The sequence below is a fragment of the Cynara cardunculus genome, assembly GCF_001531365.2.
Source record: "Cynara cardunculus var. scolymus isolate 2C chromosome LG 1, CcrdV1, whole genome shotgun sequence".
Lineage (NCBI taxonomy): Eukaryota > Viridiplantae > Streptophyta > Magnoliopsida > Asterales > Asteraceae > Cynara > Cynara cardunculus.
Genome location: NC_037528.1, coordinates 33,260,318 through 33,283,119, shown reverse-complemented (window position 1 = coordinate 33,283,119; position 22,802 = coordinate 33,260,318). Strand labels below are relative to the sequence as shown.

General features: G+C 36.0%; 2 protein-coding genes across 2 annotated transcripts; both read left to right on the top strand.

Moving 5' to 3' along the window:
• Positions 1-605: 605 nt before the first annotated feature.
• LOC112518998 lies at positions 606-16,317 on the top strand. Its single transcript, XM_025126859.1, has 5 exons — positions 606-797; positions 1,604-2,519; positions 6,023-6,420; positions 15,777-15,846; positions 15,962-16,317. The coding sequence occupies exons 2-5, from the start codon at positions 1,693-1,695 to the stop codon at positions 16,044-16,046; spliced, it is 1,380 nt and encodes a 459-aa protein (XP_024982627.1). The 5' UTR covers positions 606-797; positions 1,604-1,692; the 3' UTR covers positions 16,047-16,317.
• A 3,760-nt stretch (positions 16,318-20,077) lies between these two features.
• LOC112528384 (ribosomal lysine N-methyltransferase 3) lies at positions 20,078-22,532 on the top strand. Its single transcript, XM_025139406.1, has 4 exons — positions 20,078-20,470; positions 20,730-20,926; positions 21,310-21,556; positions 21,842-22,532. The coding sequence occupies exons 1-4, from the start codon at positions 20,078-20,080 to the stop codon at positions 22,454-22,456; spliced, it is 1,452 nt and encodes a 483-aa protein (XP_024995174.1). The 3' UTR covers positions 22,457-22,532.
• Positions 22,533-22,802: the final 270 nt, after the last annotated feature.

Genomic DNA, 22,802 nt, shown 5'->3' with positions numbered 1-22,802 from the left:
AAATTTTTTAATTATAATTTAATTTAGGTTTAGTAAGAAAGAAATTTAATTTAGGTTTAATAATATAATTTTTTATAAAGATAATAACTAAGTATTCTCATAGTTATCAATGATTATCCTAATTATATTTTTTATATTTAAAATGAGATATTTATCTAATATTTGATTATGTTTATCTACAGTTAGTTAGACGAATTCAAGTATAGAGCTTTAATAAATTGTACTTATGCATATCCTACTTGTAATCTTGAATTTTAAGTAATATGCATCAATAAACAATACTTTATGTATAAAAAGTTGTTTTTAAGAGTTTTAGTCAAATGCTTTATAATATAATATAAATATATTACTGACAGGTTGACAGGTTGGGCGGGTTGAGTTAGGCTCAACCCAATTTCAACCCTCCTAATTGACGGGGTTAACGATTTGACGGATTTGATTTACGGATTTGATTTACGGGTTGGGGTGGACGGATTTACGTTTTTTTTTTTTTCTTTAAAAACCCTGTTTACATAGATACTAGGGTAGTGCTTTCCCTAAATAATTTGATGTACCCGCAAGGATCCAGGGATTACGTAGACATATTGTTTTAGGTCAACGGTGATCGTCACCAATCCATTAGCGCAGACCGAGGGAAAAAGGGTAAAATGCCGATAGCCGTACAGACGAAGCCAAAAGGAAATTGGGAAGAAAGCAAAACGAAACAGTTGACGATCGGACGTGGGGAGGCGGAGGAGGCTCACGGCCACAACCCACGGACGACGAACTTCAATTTCAACTGCGGACCACCCTAATTGGTATGTTTCCCTTTCTTTTTCTCTTTTACCTATTGATTGGCTCATTCAATTTCAAGTCTTGGGGAGATTTTGAAATTTCTTGCTTTCTGTCTAGTAATAGAACATTTGGTAATCGAAATTTGGAATGGAACGCTGCTGACAAGAATTTGTGATGTTCTTTTTGGGGTTTTGGACTTGTTCGAAACGGAGAAGGAGCTGGTTAATCCTTGTTCAAGTGTCAAAAGGTTAACTTGGTTGGAGGCTTGGAGCTAGTAGCAAGCAGGAATTGCCCTTGTTTAAATTTCATCTGAGGAACTTAATGAAGGAGCATGATATCACCATCATCACTTTGTATAGCTTATTACTACCTATTGGGGCCAGTCCCAGCTATGTGTGTATGTGTATTTGCGACTTTCTGTGAGTTACCCTCGTTTTTGCCCCCATGTAAAAATGTCCCATAGCTTCAAGCTCCACCATTTGAATTGTATTCTTGTCATGACTTTTAACTCCAGATACCCTTCTTCTAAATGTAGTTTCACATGGATACGGAAAAAGCTTGTGTGTCGATCCTTGGCTTGCTTACCAATCGAATACTCCCTTATACCAGATTGCCTTAGCTTTTATCTTTGTTTTTGTCTTGTTTTAATCCACACAAGTGAGAAGGATTATTACTATATCAATTATGATCAAATACGTGGCCCATTGGCCGTATTCTTTATCACACTCATCATATTTGTTTCTTGGCAGTTGCCATCATGTATTCCAGTCGGTTGGTGACCTTAGATACACTCATATTTTCCCATTCTCTCTGGTATTTGTTATGTCAGGTCCTCCACTTTATTGTGCAAGCACAGACAGGAGAGGTAGTGCATTATTCTCATATATGAGAGTTTTTGAAAGTTAGAGCGACGTGAAGATGTCTTGGAGGAGAGCCAAAACTTCTGGATGGGCTGCATTTGACCCTAAGAAGCAACAAAAAGAAGTCATTGATCATGAAACACACAATCACCCATACCCACTTATCTCAAGCAATATTAGTACATGGGATCATTGCCAAAATCGTTCAAGAAATGGTGATCTCGTTGGGAGATCCTTCTCCTCAGTGCTAGCTCACTCGGCAAGTGTTCCAAACATGATGGCCAGCGAAAATAATCATAGCCCTTTATATGTTGCTAATATTCAAAATGTTCCAAGTTTAGTAGCAGTTAGGGATGTTCCACAGGTACATGCTCACACATTATTGGAAAATAGCCAGAGTGAAAGGATGACTGCCAAATATATAGAAAATGATGTCTCTCAAATTTATGAGAAGCTGAAGGACCTTCATCCTTGGGCTAACGAGAACTTAGTAGAGGATATAGTGACAGCTGTAGATAATGATATTGACAAAGCCTCGGATCTACTAAGAGAGATGGCTTCTCCTGGTAGGTTGCTGGAAAAGAAGGAAACAGAGTTTGAGGATAATATGGAGGACGTTTATCTTGATAGTTCTAGGCTAGAAAATACAGATGTACATATAGGAGAGACCACAAACTTTCCAGAATCAGCCCAGGTCTCTCAGAGTAGTCTTGCTATTAAGAATGACGAACCCTCAGATGATCATACTTCTGGGAAGGTGTTCCTTCATGATAATGCACCGCCAGGGCTTATCATGGATAGATTGAATATGGTTCCAGTGGAGCCTGAATGGGAAGATGATGATATGTACCTAATGCATCGAAAAGAGGCAATCAGGGCAATGAGGTATGATTACAATTTTTGAGGGTAGAATTTGTGCAATTTTTTTCTCACTAAGTTAACATGGTTAATGTAACGCCCCAAATCCTAAATCGGGTGCCATTACTTTATAATCAAAACTACTAAGTCTTGAATATGAGCTTGAAATTCAACTTTATTTATAACATAGCTTATAATTACATTAAAGATGAAATACTAGCGGAAACTTAATTCAATAGCTTATAATACAATATAACTTGCTATTGATTTGTAATTACCACTTCATGCAAATCTTCTTCACTCCTTTCTTGAGATACATACATGAGATATATAAGCTAAAAAGCTTAGTGAGTAGTTATGGTTTCATGAATAAACAATTTTCATGATGCTTAACTTTTTGTGAATAGTAATTCACTAAAACTCTTGATCATGTACAAAAATAATCTTTTTATCATGCATAAATATTGTTTTGAGATCTCACTTGAAACATGTTAGTATGCCATATTTGTCTTGAGGTTTGCTAACGCCCGGGTCCATAAAGGCTGCCTGTAAGGTTCGTTTGCAAGACGTCCCTTCTTGTAATACACCGTACATTGGATATTTATGGTCGTACATTGGATATTTATGGTCATACATAACATGTAAAAACTTTCATGCCTTGTGTAACACATACTTGTATCATAACATGTAAACACTTTCATGCCTTGCGTGTGAAACACATACTTGTATCAGAACATATCATCATGCATATCTTGGGTGTATGTAAATGTAGAACATTTTCATGGCAACATGCCAAAATATCTTGTAATGCATAAAATACTTTTATATAGCATGTATGTAGCTCATAAATCTCATAAGTACTCACCTTGATTATGCCTAGCTTTTCCCTTAATTTCTTTCTTCAAGCTTGATTATGTATAAAGAGAGAGATTTCTTATTTTTGGTATGGAGCTAATGGTAACACTTCAACTCCTATTTATAGGTAAATTCATTGCATTAGCTACTTGTTTTTTTTGCTCTCAAACATGTACTCTTATGAGAGTTTTACACCTCCTACTTGAGGATAAGACATCATGCTTCTAGTATTTCCTTGTCATGCTTCTTAGACTTGCCTTGTAATCTAATAGTCTTGCCAACTCATGCTTTTAGCCTTTACAATTCATCACTAACTTACTTAGTCATGCTTACTAGACTTGCTTAGTCATCAAATAGCTTGCCAACACACTTCTAGCCCCTATAATTCATCACCTTAGGTTTGATTTCCCATGCCTTGCCTTGTAAGCTACTTGCCTTGAAAATATGATAATTTATTAGATGCTGCAGCTGCTGGAACCTTTTTAGAGTACTTAAATTGCTCATAATATTTGTATTTAAGGCTTAAAACATTGTAATTTAACAAATATAAAACTAGGGTGTTACAGTTAAGTATACTAAGACCTTGTGAAGGGAATACTATGTTTTATTAGCTCAGACAGTTTGATTCTAAAACTAAGGTGGAAGTTTGTTTAGGATATATATGTGCTTCTATTCTGGGTCTGAGAGGTCATGTTGTACCAATCCTTACAAAAATGTAAAGGAAAGACTATGCATGATGACTTGCCTTCCCAATCCTTACAGAAATGCTTTAGAATGTATCCTCTGGTCTCTATGTCTGTTCAAAATGTATGTCATACGTGTGTGTCCATTTTAGGCAATCTACTAATTTTGTAAAGATATATCATATATGGGCAGGTCGTCAATGGGTGAAATGTATAAGATTTGTATCTTCGAAACAGTTCTTTGGACCCCTTAATTTCTCTATGCCTTTTCTGGGTTTGAGAGCTCATATTGCCTCAAAAAATAAAGAGAAGATGATTAACCTCTTTTCGAATGCTTTAGATTAGAAAGGTCATATGAGGGTATGCATGGAAATGTTCTTGTTTTTGTTGTTCAACGGAAATTGGTTAACATGATAGCTCAAGGGTGGTTGGTTATATGGATTGACGTCATCCTTAATTAGGTTTTGCTCTTGCCTTATCTTTAGTGCACTGGTGATCCTTATGTGGCTTGTAAGGAGTCAACTGTTAGAAGAACTTGTTGATTGTCGATATTGATTGTGATGCTTTAACTAAAGATGGTCAAAATGATAGTCTATTTTGGAAGTCATTTAAATGAAATGTTTGTAATTGGACTTGGTATCTTGGTGTGACATTGAACAAGGAAAATGCCTTTTACAAAAAGACATTTTCATTGTCTCTAAGAAAGGAATTAAAGCCCCAAACTTTTGGAAGCAACAACAATGTGAAGATCTAACCTCTCACTTTGCTGGTGGATTTAAGCATGAAACCTGTCGCCAACGTAGAGGGGTTATAGATGATGTTAACAGTAAGATGGTTGGGTTGGTTGATGATATTAATTTATCAACCAAGTAAAAAAAGCCATATCTTCTCGTCCACAAATCCTAAATTTTGAGCTGATAATTCTTAAATTTATAATCTGGAGCATTACAGTATAATGATGTACCAGTAGTAGATGTCTACAATATATTACCCTGGAAGCATGGGAAGGGGGCAGATATGCTACACTACGATATATTGCTCTGATGTTTTTACAACTATCTTTCTTGAAGCAGTCTTAGAATGAATGTTGGCCTAGATAGAGGAATAAAAACTAGGTCGACCGGAAGGGAGAGGATAGGCGAATCAGTAACTGAAACGAAAGCTGTAGTAAGACAGTCAATTGGGTGTGTGGGTTTGGCTTCTGAAAATTACTAAAATCTGATCGTTGGACATATATGTATACACATGTCAAATAAAGTGGACAGACGAACTAAAAGAGATGCATAGTCGAAGTTTCTAAATTTTACTGAAGTAATCCATCAACGTATTTGCTCATCAAATCATATGGTAATGCCATGTTCTACAACATATACACAACAAACCTAGAAGTATTTAGAGAAACTGAACAAAAAAGCAAGAGAATGTAGAGGGAAGAGGAGACATATAACACACACTACAAGCCAAGGAGATGGGCATGTATGAATAAGAAAATATATGGGTGAGGAGAAAATGTATAAAGCAAAATATCAAAACCCTTACTATTTGGAGAGTGAGTATGGATATTTTATGTTTTCAGACTTAGTTACATAACTTGACCTGATATTTGAAGCATTTCGTTTTTTTTTTTTTTTTTTGCATCTAGAAGCCTTAGAGAATCAGAAATCAAGACGAAAAAAAAAAGCTAGACCCTTTTACAAACAAGCCAATCCTGAAACCTCTCTCTCATGTAACACAAGCAGGTCCTATGGTTGACAGGTTTTTGGTAGTTATGAACCTAAAAATGGATATTCCAGGTTGTACTTCCATAAATAAATTCTATACATTATTTTTCTTCGTTATAGAATCTTAGCTGCAGCAGGGTGTTGTTCTATTTTTTGGTTTATTTGTATCTTCACTGTATTCAACTTTTCATTTACCATGAATGTGTGGTTTCCTGACTCCTGAAGTCATTTATTGGATACCTTCAAGGTTACATCATGTTTTGGTTAACAGGTTAGCCTCTCGGCACTCAAAAGCAGCCACTGAGGCCTATCTAAGAAGAGATCATGCTGCTGTACAAGAATTTTCTGCGAAGGCTCGAGAAGAATGGAGGACTTCTGAAAAACTTAATGCAAAGGCAGCGAAGGAAATTCTAGCCATCAGGAACTGTAAAAATGATGATTGGAAATTGGACTTGCATGGGCTTCATGCCGCAGAAGCAGTGCAAGTTTTGCTAGAGCACTTACTGAAGATAGAGTCTCAAGTATCAGGGACTCGTTCTAAAAAACCTGATAAAACCAATCTCAACGTTTTCTCTACACAGGCCGCATCTCTCAAGTCTGTCAATCCAAAAACAGAGAAGTTAGATGCACAACAAGCATCAAGGCCAAGATTGTTAGAGGTCATTACAGGTGATAAACGCACAATCTTATGCACATCACTATTGATTGTGCTATGTATAGAGTGCTAATTTAATATGCTGCATTTTGATGATTGAAACAAATTAGGGTCTGCCAATGCCGTATTATGTTATTACCAAGAATCATACACGTATTGTATGATGAGGCTTGGAGCCAAATCAAACTATTTATGTACTAGGGAAACAATCTATTTGTAACATAATTAGAGATGATATCCTGATTCCTGATATAGCGTCTAACACTAATAAGAACATAAATCAATCATGTTCAACTCTCTAAGCAGAAGAAAACCAAAACTTTTAGGACATATTATCTGATTATCATGGTCTGTTTCAGTTTGTTTTTATTTGCAAAGAAACAGTAAAAAAGATCCCAATAAGCTTTCTAGTACCATTGTCTCTCCTGACATATGTCAAATGGGTAAAAGAACCTTAAATAAAAATGTTCATGAATGAAAAAGAAGGGAAACAACTAAAATCACTTTAAAGAGGGAAGGAAGGAGAGAAGCTTTTCCTCATATTATGGTTTAACTTTATGATCTATTATCTTTTCTTATGCCACAACCTTGAATGGAATATGAGCTTCTGATTTTCCTTGTAGATCATGAAGGATCTTGAATATAATGGCAATGAGTAATTGCATATTTGTATTATGTGACCTGTATTAGTGATTGGTTGTAGTTTTTTTAACCCACAACTTAGAATGGAACATGAAGCTTTTGGTATACCCTCCATTAGCAGTTGTCATGGTGATGAAGCAACCACAACATGAGGTGGTTTCAGGAGGTGTTGGTAGTTTGTATCGTAGACATTATAGGTATTGCATTCATGCTCTGAGGGTGCTTGCTCCACAATTACCTTTTCCAATATTTTCATCCGACTTATGGCTATTTATGTAAACCCCTTTTTGGTTTTTGATTTTTAGTTTAAGTAGATTCAATATATGATAATGGCAATAGAGAAGGTATATTAGGGTGCACTGTTAGTGATGTCCTAGGACAAAAATGAGTCGGTTATCTTTAAAAAGGCTGGCAATCCTCTGGATTTAAGCCTTTTCAAAAATGATGCAAGTATCATGTTCTTTTTTTTTTGTTTCCTGCAATTGCATTATTTGTTTATGAATTCTTGATCCTAGGAGATGTGACATGAAGGAGCTTGGGCATGAAGAAGTGGGTTGTTTCTTTATTCTATTAGGTTTTGAGTTACTTACAAAATTAAATATGAATTTGTGATGATACTGAATAATTGATTTAGGTTTTATTAATATATCTTTATACTTGTACATTTGTATGCTTACTAAAATGGGGTTAATGGAGATGATGAGAAGGGAGGACCATTGTAGTTGCTGCCCATGATACTCTAGGAGTGATGTCAAAGAGGTTCAATCGAAGGTTAGGTTGACGAGGTTCAATCGATGGTTACAGTGACGAGGTTCAATGGATGGTCACAGTAATGAGGTTCAATTGAAGGTTAGGGTAAGCGTAAGTATTTGTTTTAAGGATCTCTTAGCATGTATAGGGCTGTCAGGGAGAGGAGTAGGGTACAAGTCTTGTATAAAGAAGCAAAACAAGAAGCCAAAAAGGTAGTGGCTAAGGCAAAGGATAAGGCTTATGTGGACATGTATAGGTGCTTGGATCCCAAGGGGGGATAGAAATTTACAAACTGGCATAGGCTAGGGATTAAAGGTGTCGGGACATAGGAAGTGTAAGGTATATCAAAGATGAGAACAGGACATTAGAGAGAGATGGTTACTTTAAGCGGATGTTTAATGAGTCTAGCGAGAGGGAGGGGGAGGGGGAGAGCATTGTAGGTCTGCTATTGATTTGCAACTGTAGTTTTTGCCGATGTATTACCAAGGGTGAAGTTAAAAGATGCGAGGACGATGTGTAAGGGCAAGGCCGTAGAGGCTGGCCTGATTCCCTTTGAGGCATGGCAGTCCTTAGGGGAGTTGGGCATACATTGGTTGACAAAACTCTTTAATGTCATTTTTAGAACAGTTTGATTGCCTGAAGATGTGGAGATTTAGTGTGATAGTGCCGCTATATAAGAACAAAGGAGATGTGCAGAATTGTGATAATTATGGAAGTATTAAGGTTGTGAGTCATACCATGAAACTTTAGGAGAGAGCGATTGAGGTTAGGGTTCGGCGCGTGAGTCGCAGGTTACGGAAAACCAATTCTAGTTCATGCAGGGAGGTCTTCAATTGAAGCGATCCACCTTCTTAGAAGGCTAATGGAAAATATAGAGAACCTAGCAGAGATCTACATATGGTGTTCATAAATCTAGAGAAGGCGTACAATAGTGTACCGCATTGTAGGATTTAGAAGAGCTTGGAGGTTAGATTGTCCCATGGATGCATGCTAGGGAAATCCAAGATATGTACGTTAGGATGATGACTTGTGTTAGGCATGCTTTTAAAACTCGGTTAAGGCGTAGCCTTGAGGCGAGGTGGCAAAAACCGAGCTTGGGGTGCCGCCTCTCACAGCTTCAATTGATCGTACACTTTGAATTGGTGAGGCGGTGAGGCATAGAGGGCGTACACATCTGATATGTGATGTGGGTGGCCCTTTTTATATTCAATACAAAGACCAAAAAGTCAAAAAGAACAGCTGCCACTTGCTCTCTCTCAAAACTTCACTTCTGCCTAACAAACACCCATACATACATATGTATAATCTGTATATATATACACATAAAGAACAGCTGCCACTTGCTCTCTTTCAAAGCCATTTACTTCTCCCTCACTCACACTGTGCGGTTAATTGTGGTGCTATAGCGGTTAGCGGTCCTAGAGGAAATAATGGTTACGCTAATAGCAGCGCTAATCACCGCAATTGGGCTGCAAATTTGATTTGCAATGGCGGTGTGAAAACTGCAATCGAGAGTTGGCTTGCAGTTGGCCTTTTAAAGGGTTTAGAGAAGTTGGTTTAGGGACTGTGAGCGAGGGAGCTGATTTTGATTTGCAATATTGGTGTATAAACTCGCTATTCCTCTCTCATCTCTTCTATTTTAGTCTACTAATATGCATCTTTTCTTCACAACAACATTGTTTTCCACCATCCATTGCTTGTCATCTCTTCTATTCACGTGTTCTTATGTTCATCTTCAAAATATATATTATGTTATGCATACACTCATACATTTATATATAATTGTGACTATTACATGAACCGCTATTTGTGGACCACCATAACACTGCTTTACCATCACAATAACCGCTATACCAAATCATGGTTCTGACCGCTATTTGGGAGTTTGACCACTGTAATAGCATAGCTCACGTTGCGCGCGTGCGCGCACACACACACATAATGTATAATTACACACACACACACACAAAGACTAAAGAGCCAAACGTAAAAAAGAACGGTTGTCTTGTGCTCTATCTCAAGACGATTCACTTCTCTCTTGTGTGGATGTATATATATCTTAAAATATTTTTTTAACATGCTACATTCAAGCATCCAAGTATTTTATTTAAACCTATGAGTATATTATATTTTTATTTGTTAGTATATCATTTTGTATAAATATATATGTTCTTTGTTAGTGTATACATATATATGTATGATATATTTTTTAGCATATATATTTTGTGCATGTATATTCCGTGATTATTGTTCAGTATGTTTCTGCCTCAAGGTGTAAGCCTTGCCTCGCAAAGGTTAAACGCCTCGCCTCACGATTCCGTACTGTAAAACTTTCTGTTAGATCCCAAGTTGGTGAGACTGAGTATTATCTAGTAGAAATAGGTTTGCATTAGAGATCAACACTAAGCCCATGTCTTTTTGCCGTAATCTTGGATGAGCTTACGCATTATGCCGTTACAGCTATGGCTGGCAATAGGTTAGGGTAAACTCGTTACCCGTAATGTTTCGATGGTATGGATAAAGAAAATGTTATCCATTTATTTTATTCGTTACTCGTTTACCTGAAATTTTAGTGGATAAATGTTAAACTTAGATTTTGTATTCAAGTTGAGGGACTAAAACTGTAAATACCCTTGGGGTATAAATAGTTTGAGTTAGTTGTTTTGTTTTAATCTTCCTAATCACTTTGTACTTATTGTAGTTCAGATTCTCTTTCAATAATATAGTTTACGTTTTGATGGCATATTGAATTCATAGTTTTCTTACATAAATCTTAATATATACTTGAATCTTGGATAAAGCATGATGATCAGGACGATCTTCATCAACATGAGGGGGAGAAGAGACAAACAGTTATTGAGGCTATTGTTGCTAGTGGTGAGGGTATGAAACTAAACAAGATGATTTCAGGTTTCTGGTTTCTGGTGAGAATGTCAATAGAAATGAAAGGCAAACAGTTCAAATTGTATTGGTTGATGAAACAGATCTAAGGGTTGAAAAGCCTGAGGATGCTGCAGCTAGGGAAGCTGAGTTGAAGATGGTAAATGATATGTTTACAGATATTATTTACAATGATTCAGATGCTGATGAGCCTGAGGTGGATAAGGCAGAAGAAGCTGTATTGAGAATAAAGGATGAGGTAGAAGATCTGATATCTTTTTCAGACAAAGACTTTGTTGAATTTGGTGAATTTAATGCTGCTGATGTTGTATCTATGCCTGAACCATCTATCAAAGTGCAACAGGCTGAGCCGGTACAAGCATTTGAACCTCCGGTAGTACAACAACGACCTGAATCTTCAAATGTACGAAAGACTACCGTAGTGAAACAAACTGAACAAATTGCAAGATGGGAACAGACGAAGATATTAGGTGGCGTTTGGTTCGCAGAATGTTTTTTGATGGAATGGAATCCATTAAAGGAATTTGACTTTGAAGGAATTGGAATGGAATGTTGTCAAGTTTGACCACTTGTTTGGTTGACAGACATTGGAATGGAATATGTTAAGGAATTTGAATTAAGAGTTGCTTTCTTAGAAGATGATAGAAATTTATGTGAGACAGTTGAAAGAATTGGATCCGGCTAAAGTTTTGGGGATTACAAAGTTCAATCAGGATCACATCAGAGAATACATTTACATGTTGAAAGCTCAGTGTCCGTTAAGAAAGTATGTGAACACTAAGAAGAAAATAGTGACAGTTAACGGAGATTTCAGCAAAGAAGTTTTACTATCTGTTTGGTTCACAGAATGTAGCTTTGGAATTGGAATGAGATATTGGTAAATGACCAAAATGCCCTTTTTTGAATTTTTTTCAAACTAAAAGTACTTTAATAGAATAATTATTTAATATGTAAAACAATATAAAATACACAACCCAAATATAACCACAAGCCAAATGATGTTACTAAATCAACGATGGTCGGCGATGGTTCAGATCGGTGGTGGTCAACGGTGGTTCAGATCGGTGGTGGTCTGCGGTGGTTCAGATGACGGAGGTCGGCAGTGGTTCAGATCGACGGTGGTTCGCGGTGGTTTAGATCGGCGATGGCGGTGGTGGTTAAGATTTATGGTTCAAATCATTGGTGGTCGGCGGTGTCCGACGATGATTCAGATCGGTGGTAGTCACCGGTAGTCGACATTGGTTCAAATCGGTGGTGGTCCATGGTGCTTCAAGCGGCGGTGGTCGAATGTGGTTCAGTTCGGGGGTGGTTTAGATCGGTGATGGTCGGTGGTGGTTTAGATCTGCGGTGACCGGTGGTGATTCAGATCAGTAGTAGTTGGCGATGGTTTAGATCAATGGTGGTCTGTGGTGGTTCAGATGGTGATGGTCGATAGTGGTTTAGACCAGTGGTGGTCCATGGTGGTTCAAATCAAGGGTGGATCAGATCGGCGGTGGCCGACGATGGTTCAGATCAACGGTGGTTCAAATCGATGGTGGTCGGTGGTGGTTCAGATCGATGGTAGTCGGCAATACCGCAATAGTCGTATTGGGTTTTATGAGATTAGGGTATATTGTGTTAAGAGCATCTTTGGTATTATTAAAATAGAAAATTTCATTCCATCAAAATACCATGTAGTTGCTAAGGAATGTTAAATTCCTTTATTTGTGGAATTTGTAGGATTTTGAAAATTCATTCCGTGAAAAAGAACGAATGGAATTTGGTTAATGGAATTCAAAATTCCAATTCCATCAGATTCCTTCTGAATTTGCGAACCAAACGCCACCTTATAATCTATATTATCCAACTCTCAAAGTTATCAGACAGGATGGAAAAGAATGGTAATTTTCTGAAGCAAACTTTTCTAATCTTGAGCTGGAAGATTTAGAGTTCTTGTATCATGAGATGAGGAGGAGAACTATTAGACCACAAGATGTGACTTTGGCATTGAATGTTGTAAAGCTGTTTGTGCATCGACAAGCAAAATATTCTTTGATTACTGATTTTCAGATTGGGATAGAAAGTAATCAGAAAAGAATCGACTTTCTTCAACCTAACCAAAGTTTGCCAGAGATTGACAATTTCCCAACTTATGTGATTCTTGAAGATCCAGAGTTCGGAATTATTTATCAGAATGCCAAGTCGAAGAAATGTTTTCTGAGATTTGCAGAGATTGAAAAGTATTCTGACGGTACTCTAAAGCTTATCCGACAGAAGTTAAATCTAAAGCTTGATGTAGATGATAAAGCTAAGGAAAAGATGGATAAGAGAGACAAGGACCTGATTGTTAGAGCACTTGATGCTATTCAAGACACATTGAATTTCCGGAATAATATTGAAACTCACCTTGGACTGCGGAAGAGAAGAAGTTGGGCTTGAATCAAGAGGGGGAGAATGTTAGACTTAGATTTCGCATTCAAGTTGAGGGACTAAAAATATAAATACCTTCGGGGTATAAATAGTTTGAGTTAGTTATTTTGTTTTAATCTTCCTAATCACTTTGTACGTATTGTAATTCAGATTCTCTCTGAATAATACTGTTTACACTTTGATGGCATATTGCATTCATAGTTTTCTTACATAAATCTTGATATATACTTGAATCTTGGGATAACATTAAGGTATGGATAAATGGTTTTTCGTTATCCATTATGTTTGTATAATTATATTATATATAAAGTTATATATATATATATATATATACACACACACACATAAATATATTAAGTTAGATATTAATGTTTTTATAATGCTATCATATATATGTCGTATATTAATGTTAATTTAGTTCTACTTTTTATATTTATCGAGTAAAAAAGTTCATTATTTAAATGAGAAACACAAGGTAGGAAAAATAAATACAACAAAAAGTGTTATTTTGCAATTTTTATATTGTTTCTAAAACATTATATTATGATTATATTTAGAATAATATTATAATGTTTACTATAACAAATTAGATATAAAATAATTAGTATATTTATGAATTTATGTTTTACATTCATGCTTGAGGTCTAACCATATTATTTATAGTTCAAAATGAAATTTTGTATTACCATTTATCCATCATCCGGTTAGTTACCCCTATTTTAATGGTAGGTAGGATATGGACAATAGGTTTATGAGATGGATAATTACCCGTTTCGTTACCCGCTATTTTAAATGAATTGGATAACGGAATAACCCTTATTCTACCCGTTGCCAGCCCTAGTTACAACGGGTCGAAATATGAAATCACGATTTCGTGATCTAAAATAGCAGTTATCGAGATGGTAAAGCGGTGGTATAGCGGTCCAAAAATAGCGGTTCATATAATAGTTAGAATTATACATATGCATACATGACTCAACATATTTTATGTATTCAATAAAAAATATATAAGGATAATGATGTACAAGTCCAAATAAAAACAATGAACAATGTGAATGCGTTTATTCAAATCAAGAGGTCAAAGTAATGGTGTTCAAATCCAAAAAAATAAGAATAATGGTGCCCTCGTCCAAAAGATAAGAATAATGAAGCCTTGATATTGTTGGATTAAAATAAAACCAATGCAAGTCCTAAGCAGAAGCCCACAAAATTTCTTTTATAACACCAGAACTGCCTATCTACAAATAGCGGTTATGCGGCTGCTTTTTTTTGTTTTGTTTAAAATGCGGTCATTTAACGGTCAATAGCGCCGCTAATTGCGGGACCGCTATTTGACCACTGCTATTTGTTCCATGACCGCTAACCGCGATAGCCCCGCTATTGCACCGCTATGGCTGTGCGATTAACAGCATAACTTACACGAGACATGGAGGATAGTGATCCTGGTGCATGTATTTGATGATGATATTGCACCCATAGCAAAGTCTAAGGGTGAGATAAACACTAAGTTAGCGAGGTGGAGGGGAGCTTTAGAAATGGCAGGTTTGTGCATTAGTCAGTCCAAGTCAGAGTACACGTGGTGTAGTTTTAGCGAGGAACGCTTTGATGAGGGTGTAGAAGTAAGCATTGGGAACCAGATATTTTTAAGTATCTAGGCTCAATGATTCTAGGGAGTGAGATTGCAGACGACGTTACACACTGCATAAAGGAAGGATGGTTGAAGTGGAGTGGCTAGGGGAGTGTTGTGTGATTAAAGGGTATCATTAAAACTAAAGGGGAAATTCTATAGGGTAGCCATAAGACCAACTATGTCGTATGGTTCTGAGTGTTAAGCTGTTAAGAAGGCTCAAGTGAAGAAATTGGAAGCTGCGGAGCTGAGGATGTTGAGATGGATGTGTGGTGGACCATGCTAGATAGGACTCCGAACAACAATTTTCTGTTGGAACTAAGGGTTTGGGCATGTTAGTAGGAGTCAGGTGTCAATATCCGTCAAGAGAGTGGAGAGTTGACGGTTGAGGGGGTGAGGAGGAGGAGTAGGCCTAGGAGAACGTCGGGTGACCAGCTGAAGATGGACATGGCAGTTTTAGGCATTTCTGAGAACATGAACTCTTGATAGGAGTTCTTTGAAGCATAGGACTAGAGTGGCCGATTTTCAGTAGGATCTGGAAGAGGGTGAAGTCAAGGGTATTGAGAGGAGGGTGGATATGAGTTGAATAGGCTATCATTGAGGATTGCTAATTGAACATGCTGACAACAGTTGTAGTTTAACACTGATAGGTCACAAACATAGTTGCCAAGTATAGGCTTTTTGTTATCCTTTTGTATATTTCAACTTTTTTGAATCAAAACTTCTTCAACATTTCTCCAAGTCTTTGAAATGTAAATATCAAGAGAATGACATGGGGCTTAAATGCTAATATTATAACAGTTAAGGTTAAGAACATAAAAAGTTAAGGTACCTTATATGTACTATAACGCCTTGTTAAAAGAATTCTTTTTTGGCATTTATCTACTCGGGTTTATCCTATTATAGATATGCTTTTATTAGGACATGAACTTTGGGACAGAGTTGGATGTTAATTTAACGACACCAAGTGAATTGAAAATTTTGTGCTGGTTTTGGAAAGTTACAAAGCAGTGATTGATGACTGTACTTGTGATTTTGCAGGGAAAGGTAGTCACAGCCGAGGAGAAGCTGCGCTCCCGGTAGCAATAAAAAACTTCCTCAGTGAAAAAGGGTGCGCTTTCTTCATCTCTTGATATACTTTAGGAGGTTATAAAATCCCCGTAATATCGTTTTTCTTGTTTATTAGTATGTTAGTTATGTGGCTGAAAGTATATATTGAATGACAGGTATTATTACTATGAGGCAAGGATTGGGGTTATAACGGTGCAACCTAAATTCCGTCAACTATCAACTGCTCTATCCAAGAGATAGTAGCCTCAGCGACTCGATGGGATACTTATCAACTTTAGGATGTGTTTAAATTTTATGATTTTCTGATTAAATTGTTAAAATATAGTAAGTTATAATACACACCAAAATAATCAGTGCAAGTAATTCATATTCATGTAAAGTAGCAGGGATGACATTAGAAAGTCAAATCCTCGCTCATGGATTACATCTACATCTGTGGAACTCCTTGGTTGCAAACCTGGCAATATATCTTCATCTCAATTTATGTATAGTATTATAATGACCACTTTCACAAGCATAACTTGTTTAGCAGTACTACTCAGGTTTACAAAGTGCTTATCAAGCTACAGGTGATGATAATAAAGATTCACTCTTTTGGATTAATAATAGGAATGGTTACAGGGAGAGTATTGTTTTGAATCTTTGAAATCTGTAACTTGTGTCTTTTTCCTTTTTAATGCCATCTATTGACTATTCACAAATGAATCATGGCATGCTTCCCTTAGTAGCATGCTTTCCAAGATGATTTCTGGTTTTCATACAATCAACCTTTTGATTATGAATGAATACTCTTGAAAATGTTGCATAAAATATGTCAAGAGTTAGGTTTGTCAACACTTGCACAACAAATGATATTAAGGACATAAAAGATGCTACACGGCCGTTTATCCGGTAAGCGTTTACTGATTCGAGTTAACACTCTTAACTTAAAGTATCGAGTAAGAGTGCTGTCCATCAAAATGGTGTTGTATGCAACAAGCGCTTATTGGATAAGACTTTCAATCTCTATCATCGCTCTTACAGAGTAAAATTATCGGTCCTTGTCATATTCATCGCATAAGGTAAATGACCTAGTAAACGCTTACCAGGTAGGCATTTAATAAACGGCCGCTAATTGTAACATGAATATAATCTCATTGGACATCAATGAGCATCAACCTACATAGCCGATGCCTCCCGTAAAGCTTGATGTGTCTTAAAGGGAAGATTCTCGGCCGTTATCATGTTCATCCGCCAAGGTAAATGACCTGGTAAGCGCTTACCCGGTAGGCATTTTATAACAGTCCCTAAATGTAACATGGATATAATCTCGTCCAATGGCAATGAGCATCAACCTACATAGTCGATGCCTACCATAAGCTTGATGCGTCTTAAAGGATAGTTTAAGCGGTAAGATATGAGTTAGTTTTCCAGTGATCACAATTTTTGTCTCCTAAATGATGGTATTCACCAAAATTACGTTAATTAAACGCGATTGGTTACAAGTTTTCAACTTAACCTAAACTTGAAACATCAAAGAATTAATTGTTGTGAGGTTGATTTGTTTTATAAATTTGCTAGCTTATATGGCAACACAAAAGTGATTCCATCTCTCTCTCTCTCTCTCTCTCTCTCTCTCTCTATCTCTCTCAGGAAGTTGGCAAATTTACACCCTTGGATCAACAACCGAAGCATTGTTAAGCTCTAACACGGAATGTCTATGATACCTAATATACTTGCTGAGCGGTGAGCCACTAAAGACCAATTCCAAAGAGTATCGGCGTAGAATTTTGATGAGATCAATTCATCATCCTTTTATGGTACTTGTCATCTACAAAAATAAAATCAAACAATCCATGGAACTTTACCTGCAAATCAAATATAAATATCAAAATAACTTTTTATTTGGGAATAATTAGAAATTTACATTGGTGGTCACGCAAAGTAGTAAATCGTGAAACAAACAGGGTCGAAGCAGTAGGCACCGGTGAGAAAGAGGATCATAGAGAGTCGGTGGTGGTGGACCAACAAGACGTTGTTCTTCGGTAACAAAGTTGTATTGTGGCGGTCAATTGTTGTTTGATGGAATTGTTGATTTAGATTTAGGTTTAATTTTAGAATTTTGATTTTATATACAAATTTTTGTATTCTTTAATTTCTTCATGTTCTTAACATTCAATGCTCATGAATTTCTCTTTTCATTTTTAAAATGCTCACATTATCGGAAAAATATGAAAGGAAAATACCTCATATGATTGGCTACTAGCTAGTAAGTAGTAAGTGAGAGCATTGTTTCGTATTTGACTATTGATGGAGTTATTAGTTTTTAAATTATTTTTTCTCAATGAAAAAAAAATATATATATATATATAATTAAACTTTCATTTTTTAAATGGAAAAATTAAACTTCTCGTTTGATTGATTAAGTCTTCGAATATTTTTTTAGCAAATAGACTATTACATTTTCAAAAATTCGTTACTTACATCCTTTTAACCTAAAAAATATTACATTAATCAATTTGTAAAAGTTTAATGATTTATTTATTCATTTATTAAAATAATTAGAGTCTTGATTATTCAAAATGTGAAAATTTAATAGTTTTTTATTTAAAAAAATAATTGAGGGATTAAATCATTTAAAATAAAAAGTTTAATGATTTTTTTATTTAAAAATTAGTTTAAAGATTAAACTATTATTCTTATCGGGTTTTTTTTTTAACTTTTCCCTATCATTTACTTAAAAAAGTATAATGATTATTTTGATATAAAAATACAAATTATGTTAAGATAAAGACAAAATACGTGAAACAACAACTTACTTTTACAAATTTCTTTGTTATATCATTCTACTTTCAGTTTTCCTTATTACAACAATGTATTTTTAAAATATTTTTTAGTAGGGCATCATACTCTCAAAAATTTACTCGTTATAGCATTGAGTAACTTTTTAAATTAAATTTACCCATTGTAACAGTTTTCTTTGTCATTTCATCGTCCACGTAAGCTGTCCACATATACGATAGTGTTGACATGACATTTCTTATTATGACATTGTACTTTCAAAATAATTTTATTATAACATTACCAATTTCTATTACACTATTGTATTTTTAATTTTAATACTTTTATCATTTAAACATTGTAAATTCAATCAAATATGTTTACTAAAAATTATAATATCAGAAATTAAACATGTTTACAAAATATCAAATGTACCTCTCCCCTTGTTCCCCTTATCCATCTCCTCCTCCTCCTTCTCCTCTGCATTTGCAACAATGGCCGCCATCGGCGCCCTGCTAAGAACAACCTTTCTCATCGTTAAACCTAACTGCAAAATCCCAATCACCTTTTCCCTATTTCAATCCCAAGCCGAACAAACTCCCCACCACCAAAACCGCCGGCATTATCAATTTACTTGGAAATTCTCCTCTTCACAACCATCTCACCGGAAATTGACCCTTATAAAATATTAAAGTGATTGATTAAGCATCAAAGTATTTGAATTTTTTAAGATTAAGTCGTTGATTAAAAATCATTGTACCAACAACCTAATTATTTTCGACTTGGTAACATGATTATTTCTTTCACCATAATCAAGTTTTTGGAAATTTTTTATTTTTTCTAATATATAAGTGAAACATGTATTTGTACGATAATTAAACCCTTGAAAGGTGTTTTAATAAAACAAAATTGAGAAAACCTACAAACAAAAGTCAATGTCATATAAATGTAGAAATAATATGATAAACATTAACCAAAAAAAATACCTTTTTACGTAACAAATTTATATTATTTTAATGATTTGAGATTTAGAATATGAAGAATTAATTATTTTAAAAGTACAATTTTGTAATAGAAATTGATGATGTTATAATAAAGTAGTTTTGAAAGTACAATGTTATAATAAGAAATGTCATGTGAGCACTATTGTACATGTAGACAGCCCACATGTACGATGAGGTGGCAAAAAACCCTGATATAATGAGTAAATTTAATTTAAAATGTTACCAAATATTATAATTTTCAAAAAAGATGCTTTAATAAAAAATATTTTAAAAATATATTATTGTAATAAGAAAAATTAAAAATAAAATATCAGAATAAAAAACTATTTAATTTATTTTAGCCTCTGATAAAATGTTAGAATTTGTAAAAAGTTTGGTAAATGGTGATTGGACCAATTTGGAAAACGGGCCCAAAAAATAGTAGGATTCGGAGTGGAATTGGAATTGGAATTGGAATATGTCTTTAAAACCTATGCACGGCAAAGAACCGCCACCACTCCTCCGGCGATGGCCAGCACCCGGCGAATGAGAGCATTCAAACGGTGGATGAAATGCCAATCAATTGAATACAGCGACGCACTCGACCTCGTCATACAACAAGAAGACCTACAAATATGGGTGAAGGCATTGTGTGATTTACATGATGGCGACCTGATTGCCACCATCCCCAAACACAGTTGCCTGACCGTCAAGTCCTCCGCCGCTTGCCCACTCATCCAAGATTTCTGTCTTGAAGGTTATATGGCACTTTCCGTCGCTCTCATGTACGAGAAAAGCTTGGGCCAACGCTCCCCTTGGTTTGGTTACCTCCAGCTCTTGCCTGACTGCAACCCTGAGGTGCCCTTGCTTTGGTCTATCGATGAAATCGACCAACTCCTACTCGGCACAGAGCTTCATAAGGTTAGGTTTTACTGAATTTGACACTCAAACACGCAATTTATATGAATTCTCGCTTTTATTTCCGACCAACATTCCTTTAACTTGCCGACTTGTTTCTAACATTTAATGTAGCTTCCACCTGTTTGTAGAAATTCTTAGGGTTTACTTGAATTTGATATTGATCAGGAACCCATTTGTGCATTTGAAATCACTAATAGATCCATCTTGCCACTCCGACAGCTCACCTCAGTTTTTAATCACTTGGTATATGTATAGACAGACGGTTAAAGAAGACAAAGCTCTTGTGTACAAGGACTGGAAAGCATGTATTGTGCCTTTTGTGGAGTCAGCTCCTATAAAACTTGATCCTAATGACTTTGGAGTCGAACAGTACTTTGCTGCAAAGAGTTTGATCTCTTCCCGTTCCTTTCAGATAGATGAACATTATGGATTTGGGATGGTTCCTTTGGCAGACCTGTAAGTTGTATCTTCTGCATTCTGTAACATGGAGCATGAAGTTTCATTTGTCTAATGCAATAAACATTTATTTCTCACTTCTTGTACATGTGCACACAAATAACCACCTCACAGCAAAGTTTTGATATCCAACTTGTGAATGGTTGCACGCTCGTAAGGCAAACACCATTTATCTCGCCCGTGATAGTTGTGGAAATGGTATGGTATGGGTGGCGTCATACCCTTTTTGCAGAAGTGCAGAAATTATAGATAATATAGTTTGTGTTAGATGCTAACTGGACTTTTGGGTGTTTGGAGGATAAGAATATGCCAATAATTTACGTGCCTTTTTAGTCCATGATACTTCCTGATTGATGTTCCTGGTTTTTTTACCATGTCCCCAGATTTAATCACAAGACAGATGCTGAGGATGTACACTTCACCTCTGTATCTTCTCATTCCGAATCCGACGATGATACTGATGAAAACATGGAAAATCAGGTTGACAACGATCTTGATGGAGATCTTTTGCGTCAAAATGAATCAGACATTGCCTCACCAAAACGTTCTTTTAGTGCTGATGGTGCATGTTCCCCAACCACTGAAATTTTGGAAATGATTTTGGTGAGGGATGTTAAAGCTGGAGCTGAGGTTAGCAACTTCCTCGTACTCGGAATTGGTAATTGAAAACGATTTGTGAATTGGCTAACCTTAAGCATTATTATCCATCTAGTGCTAGGGCTTAGTTTAACATTTCCTGTGAACTACTATTATGTGTGTTCTACCCTTTGGGGTAGAGGTCACGTATGCATACATCACATCCCACAAACCCTACTTTCAAGTGGGATATACCAGGTTTGTTTGGTTTACTATCTGCAGTCTATGTGGAATGGTGCCTCTACATTTGTGGCAGCCTGATGTCTGTTCACATTTCAGGTCTTCAACACATATGGATCTATGGGTAATGCTGCCTTGCTCCATAGATACGGATTTACCGAACCAGATAACCCATATGATATTGTGAATATCGATCTAGAGTTAGTACTCCAATGGAGTTCATCTCAATTTTCATCTCGGTACACTAGGAGTCGTCTTTCTTTATGGAGAAGATTATATCATCCTGAATTGTCAAGCCTGCAGACGGAATACTTTGAAATATCTTATGATGGTGAACCAGAAGTTGAGTTGCTTAAGTTGATATTCATAATGTTGCTACCCGAAAAGACGTACAATGAGTTTTATCTTGCGGTATCAACTGCCCAGAATTCTGATAAGTCAATAACAGTTATATCTAACAAGGAAAGAATCATATTGGGCGAGGTCAGTGAATGGAACAAGAAAGTCTTGCTGACAGAAGGGGTGCGAGGTGCTTTGTTGTCACTGGCAGATAGTAGGGAAATATGTTATGGGTTGAGGTCGATGGAGGAAGATGTGGAAGCACTTGAGAAGTGTCCTGTGAGGGAGAAAAAGTTGCATCATTCTCTGGTGCTGCGCATCAGTGAGAGAAGGATACTGGAGAAGCTTAGGACTTATGCGTCTGCAAAGAAATAATGTAGGAAAGAGATGACAGACTCCTGTACTAACAACAGTGGTTTGCTAAGCCTTTGTGCATCCCGATTTGATCATATTTAGAATTTGTCAATTGTTGATTCGGGTATTCTCAATACAGAAGTTGATTCCATTGAATTGAAGTCATCAATTTTAAAGTTATCTATACTATATTATAAAGCATTTGACTAAAACTCTTAAAAACTCTTAAACTCTTAAAACTCTTAAACTCTTAAAAACTYTTAAACCCGTTCATTCCTATCCGATTTCATCACATATCTGAATTCGTGTAACTAACTGCAAATAAACACAATCAAATACAGGATAAACATCTCATTTTAAATATAAA

Coding starts and splice junctions, on each gene's coding strand:
- LOC112528384 (XM_025139406.1), top strand. CDS start 20,078: ATGGCCAGCACCCGGCGAATGAGAGCATTCAAACGGTGGATGAAATGC. Junction 20,471..20,729: donor TCGGCACAGAGCTTCATAAG/GTTAGGTTTTAC, acceptor ATGTATAGACAG/ACGGTTAAAGAAGACAAAGC. Junction 21,557..21,841: donor ATGTTAAAGCTGGAGCTGAG/GTTAGCAACTTC, acceptor TTCACATTTCAG/GTCTTCAACACATATGGATC.
- LOC112518998 (XM_025126859.1), top strand. CDS start 1,693: ATGTCTTGGAGGAGAGCCAAAACTTCTGGATGGGCTGCATTTGACCCT. Junction 2,520..6,022: donor GAGGCAATCAGGGCAATGAG/GTATGATTACAA, acceptor TTTGGTTAACAG/GTTAGCCTCTCGGCACTCAA. Junction 6,421..15,776: donor ATTGTTAGAGGTCATTACAG/GTGATAAACGCA, acceptor GTGATTTTGCAG/GGAAAGGTAGTCACAGCCGA.